Below are 12,904 nucleotides of genomic sequence, written 5' to 3' on the forward strand. Positions count from 1 at the left end.
TTCCAGAAGGATATTCTTGTCTAGAAAGAATTGAATTAGTGAGGAGAAAAGGGAATGAGGTTTTTGAGCAAAAGAATTGGGCATTTACTTACGTTAGTGACAACTAAGGAGATGTCTTTCACATTTGTTCTTTATCAACGAGATACCTAAATGTAGTAGATTCCTCCTGCTGCAGAGGGCAACAGTACGTGTGTGTTTGAGTAATATTCTTATTCTGTTTAAAAGCAGCTGGCCATTCTCTAGTATGTGGGCAAGAACATTTGCTGATCTTGTTAAAACAGATTTGCAAGTTCTGCTTAAAAGGAACTAAATCCCCCCAAATCCAAAAAAATTATAAACCTGTGGAGAAAAACCTTCTGTCTTTTCAAATTTTATATTAAGGCTTTTCATTTATTATTGCTTCACCTACCCTAGCAGCCTGTAGTGATGGGAAGTGACACAACAAAATGAGAATAATTTTTTTGTCATGAACTTCCTATACCTTATCTCCCATTTTTAAATTCTGTAACTGAATTCTAGAGCTAAAGATCATTAGATATTGGGACTAAGTAGAGAAGTGTTCTTTATAATTAATCTTTCCTAAAGACTTTTATGCATGTATTTGTTGTTGTTCCCTTTTTTAATTACTACAGAGCAGGGATCGGCAATCTGTTTCTATAAAGCACAGTAAATATTTAGGTTTTGTGGGCCATGCACTCTGTTGTAGTTTCTCAGCCCTGTTGTTGTAATGCCATAGACGTTAGGAATGAGCCTGGCTGTGTTCCAATGAAACTTTATTTATGAAACAGGCTGCATTTGATCCTTGGGCTTTAAGTTGTCAACCTCTACCCTAGAATATTATGTGTGCTTTCTGTTGAGAATAAATTTATCTTTGTTGATATTGTAGCTCATAATTAATTAAAATATTCTGTTGCTTGCCTCTGCTATGTGTTAGAATGGGAAATTGCTCAGGGTCCTGGTTACTTATTTTCATGTTACGTCATTTGAATCTGCCCTAATCCTATGCTACTGAGTGCTCAGATTCTGAGAAGGCAGACCAACATATGACTGTAGGTTGTTGGTGGTGGTAGGGGATGATTTAGTAGATTTACAATTTTCTGTTTGCACTTTAGGCATCTCTCAAAACTAAACCCATCCACACAATCATAAGGAAACGAGCCCCTCCGTGCAACAATGACTTCTGTCGATTGGGTTGCATATGTTCCAGTCTAGCTTTGGAGAAGCGCCAGCCTGCTCACTGCCGCAGACCTGACTGCATGTTTGGCTGCACTTGTTTGAAAAGAAAAGTTGTACTTGTTAAAGGGGGATCCAAAACTAAGCATTTCCAGAGGAAGGCTGCTCATCGTGATGCAGTATGTTATGATACTTTGGGAGACGAGCAGAGAGAGGAAGAAGAGGGAGTCAGGGAAGAGGAAGAACAATTGAAAGAGAAAAAGAAGAGAAAGAAGCTGGAGTACAGTGAGTATTAATTGAAACTTAAAACAGTATAGATTTATTTTTTAGGAAAGTGTGGTTATTTGAAAACTTGTTCAGAATAGGAATACTATTTCTTACTTCAATCCTGATCTATGATATAAGAAGAATTTTGAGAAATTTTAACTATCCTTAAATGCCCTTTCTGTATGGCAGGTATGCACCCCTCCATGACTTTTTTCAATGGAAATTGAAATGGTCTTTTGAAGATGGCTTTTTTGTGCTAAATTTGAATTTTGAAACATTCTCTCTTATGTGGACTTCCAGAATGCCTTTAAAACTTCCATCTATTTTTCTGTCTTTCTTCCCTGAGTTCATCACCTTCCCCAACCCCCAGCTATATTGAACTATAATTGACAAATAAAATTGTACATAATTAAAGTATACAACATGATGATTTGGCATATGTTTACATTGTGAAATAACTACAATCAAGTTAACTAATTCATTTTATTTTCTTAAAGAAGAGATTTGCAACAAAGACCAGGAGGTTGGAGATTTGGGAACAGAGAATGGGCATAACTAAGTTGAGCATTATTATACTCTTTTGAAAAGCTTATTTTTCCTTTGTGATAAAATATTATGTAGGCCAAGGTATATATTTCATTCTTGATTTTTTTCTTTCTACTATATCATTTTGTTTGTTTTAATGTAAAAAAAAATTACCATGGAAAGAGTTTCTTCTTAGTTTATTAGGGGACTAATACTCTTTCTTTGGCAGTTTATATTTACATTTACTATTGTTGCTTGCCATGTACTTACTTCAGTCAGAGTGGATGATTAATATTTTGCTATATGTTCTGAGATTTTCTGTTAATCCACTTTTATGCATACATACATATATTCTTTATAACAATGGGTACTATAGATATATCATAACCTTTGGAAATTTAATATCATAAAACATTCTACTTTCCATATCAACAGGTGTAGTTCTATATTATAATTTTAGCTTTAATGACATGTTACTACAGTCCTTTTGGGTTGGACATTTAGCCTTTTTGGATTTTCTTTAATATGAACAGTACAGTGATGAACATCCATGTCCTGGATGGGCTATTAAAAGTGAAATTCCGAGTGTACTTTAGACATTTATAGATGTTGCTAGAGTTGATAGTCACATATTTACCAGTAGTTAGAAGGTGCCAGTTCTTCTATACTCTTAACACTGGATATTCAAATCGATAGGCAGAAATTGATATCTTAGTATTGATTTTATATTTCTTTTGTAAATTGCCATTTAAAAATAATTTAAAATTTTTTTCAATTTAGTTGACATACAATATTATATTGGTTTAAGGTGTACAACATAGTGATCAGACATTTCTATAACTTACAAAGTGATCACCCTGATAAACCTAGTACCCACCCAACCCCATATATAGTTATTAAAATATTATTGCCTATATTCCCTATGCTGTACTTTATAACCCTGCGACTATTTTATAACTGCCAATTTGTACTTCTTAATCCCTCCCCCTTTTTTATTCATCTCTCCCAACTCCCTCCCATGCGTCAGCCTTCAGTTTGTTCTCTGTGTCTGCAAGGCTTGTTTCTGTTTTGTCTGGTTGCTTTTTAGATTCTACATATAAGTAATGACATATGGTATTTGTTTTTCTCTCTCTGACTTATTCAGTTAGCTAAATAACCTCTAGGTCATCCATGCTGTCACACATTAGAGATTTCATTATATTTTATTGCTGAGTGATATACCATTGCATATGTGTACCGCCTCTTTATCCAGTCATCAATTGATGGACACTTAGGTTGCTTTCATATCTTGGCTATTGTAAACAGTGCTTCAGTGAACATGTGGATATGTATATCTTTTCAAATTGGTGTTTCAGATTTCTTTAGATAAATATCCAGAAGTGGGATTGCTGGGTGATATGGTAGTTCTATTTTTAATTTGTTGAAGAGATTGGCTTTACCCCGTTGTGCATTCTTGACTTCTTTGTCATAGATAGTTGACCATATAGGTGTGGGTTTATTTCTGGACTATTTATTCTGGTGGATTGATCCATGTATCTCTTTTTATGCCATTGCATGCTGTTTTGATTACTATAGCCTTGTAGTGTAGTTTGATATCAGATTGTGTGGTGCATCCAACTTTGTTGTTGTTTCTCAACATTGTTTTTGGGTATTTGGGGTCTTCTTTTGTTTCATCTAAATGTTGGGATTATTTTGTTCTAGTTCTGTGAAAAATGCCATTGGTATTTTTATAGGGATTTCAATGAATCTGTAGATTGCTTTGGGTTGTATGGACATTTTAATGATGTTGATTCTTCCTATCCATGAACACTTTATATGCTCATTTATATGTATCTTCTTTTTCTTCTTGAGTGCCTTATAATTTTATGAGTACAAGTCTTATACCTCTCTGGTTAAATTTATTTATTGGTATTTTATTATTTTTTTGAGACAATTGTAAGTGGGATTTAAAAATTTTTTTTTTTTCATAGTTCGTTATTGGTACATAAAAATGCAACTAACTTTTGAATATTAATTTTGTAGCCTTCTACTTCACTGAATTCCTTTATTCTAGTAGTTTTTTGATGGACTCTTTAGGGTTCATTACATACAAGGTGGGGCAAAAGTAGGTTTACAGTGTGAGTACACAAAGCACAGTTTATTCTTGTACTATTATTCATTACTTGTATTATATTCCATGTGAACAGTTGTAAACCTACTTTTTAAAAAAAGATTTTGTTTTATTTTTAGAGAGAGGGGAGGGGAGGGAGAGAGAGATGGAAACATTGATCAGTTGCCTCTACCTGGGAACTGGGCCTACCACTTAGGCATGTACTCTGACTGGGAATTGAACTGGAGACCTTTTGCTTTGTGGGAGGATGCCCAATCAACTGAGCCATGCTGGCCAGGGCTATAAACATACTTTCACCCCAACCTGTATAGTGTCATGTCCTATGCAAATGATGACAGTTTTACTTCTTTCCAGTTTGAATGACCTTTTATTTCTTCTTGTTTGTTTGCTGTATTTAGGTCTTTCAATACTATGTTGAATAAAAATGCTGAAACCAGACATACTTGTCTTGTTTCTTAATCTTAAAAAAAGCATTCAGCCTTTTATTGTTGAGTATGATGTTAGCTGTGGGTTTGTCATATATGGTCTTTATTATGTTGAGTTTCCTTTATCTCAACTTTGCTGAGTCTTTTTAAATAGTAAATGTTTTCTGGATTTTGTCACTTTTTCTGCATCTATTGATACAATTATATGATTTTTATTCATTTTTTAATATGGTAATATCTCGTTAATTGATTTGTTGATACTGAACCAACCTTGTATTCCAGGAAAAAAAATCCCACTTGGTTATGGTGTATGATCTTTTTAATGTATTGCTGAATTCAGTTTGCCAGTATTTTGTTGAGGATTTTTGTATCTATGTTCATCAGGGATATTGGCTTATAATTTTTTCTTTTCTTGTAATGTCTTTGTCTGGTTTTGGAATAAGGACCTTGTAAAATGAGCTTGGGAGCCTTCCCTCATCTTCAATTTTTTGGAATAGTTTGAGAAGGATAGATGTTAATTCATCATAGAATTTTTGTTAAAATTCCCATGTGAAGTCATCTGGTCCAGGTCTTAGGTTTGTTGGGAGTTTCTTCATTACTGATTTTATTTTATTGGCAGTTATTAGTCTATTCAGATTTTGTTTTACTTACTTTTTTCAAACTCAGAAGATTGTGAGTTTCTAAAATACGTGTCTTCTCACTGAGTTTACTCCCATACTGTACTTGTAGCAGCACTTTTCCATTTAAAGCAAAGTACTTTTTAGTTTTTTCAGTGGCATAATACAGTATTAAAAAAAGTCTGGCATACTGTACTTCAAGAGGCATCAGTTTTCTTGTATTGTTAGGGAACAATGAGGACAGGAGGGGTGATAGTTTTGTTTTGACTGCTATGGATTGGGTTGGCCAAAAAGTCTGTTATATTTTTTCCATACAGTGGCTCTTGCAGTGCTTAGTTGTCTTTAACTTCATTTGAAACAATTTTGTTAGATTGTATTGTGACAGCTGTCATATCAGGCAGCGTACATTTACTAAAATCTTACCAAATTGGTGAATTTTTGCACAGCCATTTTAATATTGAGGTGGAAGAAAATACCCAACATTTTTGGCATATTATGCTTATTATTTCAAAAGAGGTAAAAACCCAACTGAAACCCAAAAAAAGATTTTGTGCAGTATATGGAGAAGGTGCTGTGCTTGATTGAACCTGTCAAAAGTGTTTTTGCAAAGTTTTTGGTACTATTGACATTTTGGCAGTTTTTTTGGTGTGGGCTGTCTTATGCATTGGAAGATGTTTAGTAACCCCCCTGGCCTCTACCCACTAGAAGCCAATAGTGAGAGGTTGCTGACATACTCAGAATATCCAAGTCAATAAAGTTATTGGTGAAAATGAAAAATGTGTTTTTTTACTTCGGAAAAAAACGGGCTTATTTGGCCAACCCAATAATAAAAGGAGCAGATAGGTACGGGAGACCAAAAATAAGCAGACAAAAACTAAAACCTGGAAGAAATCATCCATGGTTAAGAACCTGGATGATTTATGGTTGGTGAAGGTATGTGCTGCCTCATCAATAAGAAAAAAACAATTAAAAACATCGGAAGGAAAAATTTATATAGGAAAATTATAGTCTAACTGAAGCAGTAAAATTTCTGGTAAAACTTTTAGCAATTAGAGCGTGAGAAAAAATGTTTCATCTGGACAATTTGAACAATTTAATGGTATTAATTTACATTTACTTGTCAGTGTTCACTCACATTAGTTGATTCTGCAAGGATTAATCACATTAGCATAATTTTATAAGTAAATTGATGGGTTTTTGGTTTTTTAAACTTTTTTATAAAAGATTTTATTTATTTTTAGAGAGGGGAAGGGAGGGAGAAAGAATGGGAGAGAAACATCAGTGTGTTGTTGCCTCTCGCACGCCCTTACTGGGGACCTGGCCTGCATCCCAGGCATGTGCCCTGACTGGGAATTGAACCGGCGACCCTTTGGTTTTGCAGTACGGTGCTCAGTCCACTGAGCCACACCAGCCAGGGTGGGGTTTTGGTTTTTAGAATTGATTTATATACAAAGTCCTAAAGATCTAAGTACAATTATAGAAGAGAAATCAGTACTGTAAACCATGACAATATGAAAGTAATGCTATAGGAGACAGTATTTGAGAGCTGGAACAAGTTTAGGATGCTTAATATCCTTATCTTTGCTCATCCTGAGTCCTTAGTTACCGCAGAACATGGAATTGAGGAGGTGTTTGACTTAGAATTGTTGAGTTAACCACTAAAACTAAACACAAATGTTTAAAAATAGTTATTTATGGGAATTTTTACACTGAATATGGTGGAAAACTTGCTTTTAATTTTTATGTACAGTTTTTCATTTTTATGTACATTTTGTATACTTTGAAATTTCCATATTTATGTATTTATAGTTAACATAAAAGTTAGTAATTCAATGCATGAAATCTAGACATTTAATAATACCCTTTTTTTGGTTATAGCATTAAACTTAAATATTTTTCTTTATTTTTTTATTGTTGTTCAAGTACAGTTGTCTCCATTTTCACTCAACTATACCCCCCCCCACCCCATCCATCCCCACCTCCCACCCTTGAACCTACCTCCTTTTGTTTGTCCATGTGTCCTTTAAAAAATATGGAACACTTACAGTGAGTGGTAGGAATTTGAACTCAAGCTTTTCTGACTTCTAGGTCTTTTTTTTTTTTTTGCTACTGTGTAAGGGGTGGTTTCTGAAATTTGGCCTTCACTCTTACCACTTGTTTACTCTCATTTGTCAAAATATTACTGCTGATGGTATAAAGACACTGTGCTTAGCTGCTGTTTGTGGTACCAAGAGAAAGGATAAAAATCTGGCATTCCTGCTTTCTTAGCCCAGTTAGAGATTTGTTGGCGATATATATCTATAAGTTAACTATGTTAGACCAATTAGAGATTTGTTGGAGATATATATCTATAAGTTAACTATGTAAAGAGAATATCAGTTAAATTTATATCTATAGTTAGACCAATTAGGATTAAAGGAGACCACACAAAGTACTGATACCAAGAATGAGAAGTGACCTTACTGCAGATATTAAAATGATGATAAGGGAATGTTATATACAACTTTACGCCAACAAATTGGACAACTTAGATGAAATGAGCAAATTCTTTGAAAAACACAAAGCATCTGAGCTCAAGAAATAAATAACTGCCTAATAATATATTTATGAACTTGTGAAAATCCTCACAATAATGATTCCAGGTTCAGATGGCCTCACTGGTGAATTCTACATTACATGTAGGAAAAAAATAATACCTGTTGTATACAAATGCTTTTTTTAAATCCTTACCTGAGGACATGCTGACTTATTTTAGAGAGAGAGGGAGGGAGGAAGATACAGAGGGAGAAAAACATCAATGTGAAAGAGAAACATCAATCGGTTGCCTCTCATACATACCTTGACCAAGGACTTAACCAACGACCTAGGCATGTGCCCTGACCAGCAGTCGAACCCGTGACCTTTTGGTTTATGGAACGATACTCCAACCAACTGAGCCACACTGGCCAGGGCTACACAAATGCTTTTATAAAGTGGTTTCATTCTGTGAGACTAGTGTTACCGGATACTTAAACCAGAAAAGGCAATTACAAGAAAAGTGGAGAGCAATATTCCTCATGAACATATGTAAAATTTATAGATAAAAATTTATTAAATCAAGACCACATTTAAGGGATATGACCAAGTGGGATTTGTCCCAGCCATGCAAGGTTGATTGCACATTTGAAAATACTGTAGTAGATCACCATTATCATAGCAGACTTAAATAAATATTTAAAAAATTTGACAAAATTTATTTCTGGTAAGAAATTTTAGCACACTAGGAATGGAAGGAAACTTTCAACCTGATAAATAGCATCTACAGAAGATTCTACAACCAACATATTAATGGTGAGAGGCTGAGTACTTTTCCTCCAAAGACTAATAATGTCTTCTATTATCATGTCTGTTTTACATCATTGTGGGGGTCTTAGCCAGTGCACTAAGACATGAAAAAGAGAATGCATCCAGATTGGAAAGGAAGATGTAAAATTGGCTTTATTCATAGGAAAAATTCTAAGACATCTACAAAACTATTAGAGTTGTTAGTTTAGTGAGGTTATACAGTGCAATAATGTCAGTGTACAGTATGTTTGTATATATGCCACTGAATAATTGGAAATTGAAAAAAAAAATCACTGAAACAGCATCCAAAGAAAGGAAACACTTAATGGGTAAATTTGATGAAAGTTGCATAGGGCCTTTATACTAAAAACTGTAAAATGTTACTGAGTACTTTTTTTTCACTGTTTTTTGTTAAGAGTACTTTTAAAAGATCTAGGTAAGTGGAGGGAGATACTTGCTTCATTCATTAGAAGATTCTGTTAGTAAGATCCCAGCAGGCTTTTTTTTGTGTAGAAATTGGCAGGTAGTTTGAAAAATTTATATGGAAAGCGAAGGACTTAAGGTAGTTCTTTGATAAATAACTGATAAAAAAAGAACATAGTTGGTAGACTTAACACTACCTGGTTTTAAGATTTACTGTAAAGTTGAAATAATTGGGATAAAGAAAGACATATAGATCAGTGGAACAGAATAGGGAGTTCAGAAGTACACACACACACAGAACCAATTAATTTTTGACACAATTCCAAGGTAGTTCAATGAGAAAACATCTTTTCAACAAATGGATCTGGAGCAGTTGGATAGCTGTAGACACCTCCCTCCTCCTCCAGCGGTAGGTGAACCTTGAGCCCTGGCTGGTATGGCTTGTTTGGGGGCACCCTCTTGTAACTGAAAAGCTCAATTCCTGGTTAGGGCACACACCTAGGTTGCGAGTTTGGTACCTGGTCTGGGCCTGTACGACCCCTAGACTGGTGCGTATGGTAGACAACCAACTGATGCTTCTGTCTTGCATCAGTGTTTCTCTCTGTCTCCCTTTCCTGTCTCTAAAAAGGAATGAAAAAATGTCATTGGGTGAGGATTAAAAAAAAAAAAAAAGTGAACCTTTTCTGTTACTCCATATCTTTATACATGATACCATAGATTAAATGTAAGTGCTTAAAGTATAAAATATCTAGGAGAAAATACAAGAAACAATCCTTTGTGACCTTGTGGCTCATAAAGGTTTTTTAAAATAGGATTTTAAAAATATTTTTTAAATTCAAAAGCATGAATTATAAATGCAAAAAAGCAATAAAATTGAACTTCTCAAAATTAAAAACTTGCTCTTCAAAAGATCTGTTAAGAAAATGAAAAGACAAGTCACAGACTAGAAGTACTCACAAAATACACATCCAACATAGGACTTGTATTTTATTGTATTGTGTTGTATCTTATTGTCATCTTAAATATTTTATTTTTTTAGAGAGGGGAAGGGAGGGAGAAAGATAGGGAGAGAAACATCGATGTGCAAGAGAAACATTGATCAGTCGCCTCTCGCACGCCCCCATCCGGGGATCTGGCCTGCAACCCAGGCATGTGCCCTGACCAGGAATTGAAGTGTTGACCCTTTGATTTGCAGACCGATGCTCAGTCCACTGAACCACACCAGCCAGAGCAGGATTTGTATTTTAATAAAAAATAAATTCTTAAAACTTATTAAGGATATTTAAAACTCAGAAGGCAGTCAACATAATTTAGAAAATGGACAGAAAAGTAAAAGACACTTCACCATGTTAGATACAGGGTGAGGCAAAAGTAGGGTTACAGTTGTTCATATGGAAAATAATATAATAATTAATACAAGAATAGACTTTCATGTAATTACAACTGCAAACCTACTTTTTTCCCACCCTGTATAAGTCAGCAGATAAGCACATGAAAAGATGGTTATCATCAGTAGTCCTTAGGGAAATGCTCTTTTGATTCCACAAAGACACATTGTATACCACTAAATGGCTATAATTAAGAAGGCTGACCATACCAAATGCTGGTGAGAATATAGAGCAACTGGAATGCTCATAGGTGGTAGGAATGTAAAATGGTAGTCACTTTGGAAAACAATGTGATAGTTTCTTAAAATGTTAAAAATATATCTGCCATACATACAACCTAGTTATTTCATATCTGTGTAATTACTTCAGTAGAAATGAAAGTGTATATCACCATAAAGCCTTGTATGTGGGTGTTTATAGCAGCTGTATTTGTAATAGCAAGAAAATTGGAAACAACCCAGGTCCATCAACAGGTGAGTATACTGATTAAGGAATTTGGGATAGATAAAAACAATGGAATAATACTCAGCAATGCAACGAAACAAACTATACACTTGGCAACATGGATAAATCTCAGGATAATAATGCTGAGTGAGAGCAGCCAGATCTCCCCCTCACCCCAAAAGTTAATATTTTTATTCCATTACATAAAAAAATTAAATACAAACTAATACATAGATCAGTGGTTATTTGGACAAGGGTTGGGATAGAAGTTGGGGGCAGAGAGAGAGAGACAAAGAGGTAATCCAATTACAGTTACAAGGACTCTTGGACCTTCACTATCTTAATTGTAGTGATGGTTTCACTGGGGTATGTGTATGTCAAAACTCATCAAACATGTACCATGCTATTCCAATATTACCAGGATATATTTGTACATTTTTCAAATAGGAAATCATGCTAAGTTTTTATAAGTGATTAACCTCTGGATATTGAAGTTTTAGATGACTTTTAAAATCCATGTTCTAAATCTATAATATTAAAATTAGTAAAGGTGTCTATATGTGTAAAATGTGTATATAAAAAAAGATAATATATGACAAGGCTATAAGTTTGGTTTAGATATGAATATATAATTTGCCATATTACCAGATTAAGGAAGAGAAATTTTATGTCAGTGAATGGTGTAAAGATGACAATACAACATTCATTCTTTGAAATTTTTATTGAAAAATAAAATACATTTAAGATTTATCATCTTAGCCATTTTTAAGTGCACAGTTCCTTGGTATTAAATACATTGACATTCTTGTACAACAAACATCACCTCCATCTGTCTCCATAATTTTCTTAATTTTGTAAAGCTGAAACTTTATACCCATTAAACAGTAACTCCCCATCCCAATCCCCCATCCCCTGGCAACCACCCTTGTACTTTCTGTCTTTATGATTTTGACTACTTTAAGTACTTTATATGAGTGGAATCATACAATATTAGTCTTTTGGTGGCTGGCTTATTTGGCTTAATATAATGTCCTCAAGATTTATCCATGTTGCAGATATCACAGAATATCCTTCCTTTTCAAGGCTGAATAATACTCCATTTTATGAATATACCATATTTTATCTATTCATATGTTGATAGACACTTGGCATGCTTCCTTGTTTTAACTATAGTGAATAATGTTATGAACAATGGTGTACAGTATCTCTTTGAGACTCTGCTTTTAGTTTTTTTGTGTATCTATCCAAAAGTGGAATTTCTGGATCATATGCTAATTCTTTGTTTTTTAATTCTCAATGTTCATCTTTTTGAAAATATTTTTTATTTTTCCCCATTATCATTTAGTCCCTTTATACCCCTTTTTCCTTTTTACCCAATCTCTTCACTCTCTCCCTCTCCCCTTACCTGTCATCCTGCTCTCTATCTATGAATCTGTCTATTTTGCTTGTTCACTTTGTTCATTAGATTCCACATGTGAGTGAAATCAAATGGTATTTACCTTTCTCTGACTGGCTTATTTCACTCAGCATAATGTTCTCCAGTTCCATCCATACTGTTGCAAAGGGTAAAATTTTCTTTTTTATGGCTGAGTAATATTTCACTATGTGAATATCCCATAATGTTTTTGTTTTCCTTAAGATTTTATTTATTTACCTTTAGAGAAATGGGAAGGGAGGGAGAAAGAGAGCGAAACATTAATGTATAACAGATATATCGATCAGTTGCCTCTGGCATGCCCCCAGCTAGGGACCCGCCCCGAAACCCAGGCACATGCCCAGACTGGGTATTGAACTGGTGACCTTTCTGTTTGCAGACTAGTGCTCAATCCAGTGAGCCATATCAGCCAGGGCCCATAGTTTTTTTTAACTACTCATCTACTGATGGACACTTGGGCTGCTTCCATATCTTGGCGATTGTAAATAATGCTGCAATGAACATAGAGGTGCTTATGTTCTTTTGAGTTAATATTTTGGGTTCCTTTGGGTATATTACCCGATGTGGGATTGCTGGGTCAAAAGGCAGATCCATTTTTAATTTTTTGGAGATAACTCCATACCACTTTCCATGGTGGTTGCATCAATCTTTATTCCCACCAACAGTGCAAAAGGGTCCCTCTTTCTCCACATCCTCACCAGCACTTGTTTGTTGATTTATTAATGACTAATTCTATTTTTAATTTTTTAAGGAATTGCCATATTGTTTTCCAC

At 34.5% G+C, this 12,904-nt stretch overlaps 1 protein-coding gene across 26 annotated transcripts in view; it reads left to right on the top strand.

Annotated features, from left to right (window-relative positions):
• Positions 1–12,904, top strand: part of MGA (MAX dimerization protein MGA) — a 157,714-nt gene that overhangs the window by 103,491 nt on the left and 41,319 nt on the right. For all 26 annotated transcript variants that reach the window (XM_045201199.2, XM_045201201.2, XM_045201200.3 and 23 more), the window contains exon 9: positions 1,113–1,458. In XM_045201199.2, coding sequence (XP_045057134.1) covers positions 1,113–1,458 — 346 coding nt within the window. The remainder of the gene's footprint in view (positions 1–1,112; positions 1,459–12,904) is intronic.

Source organism: Desmodus rotundus, chromosome 7 (genome assembly GCF_022682495.2).
Source record: "Desmodus rotundus isolate HL8 chromosome 7, HLdesRot8A.1, whole genome shotgun sequence".
Taxonomy (NCBI): Eukaryota; Metazoa; Chordata; class Mammalia; order Chiroptera; family Phyllostomidae; genus Desmodus; species Desmodus rotundus.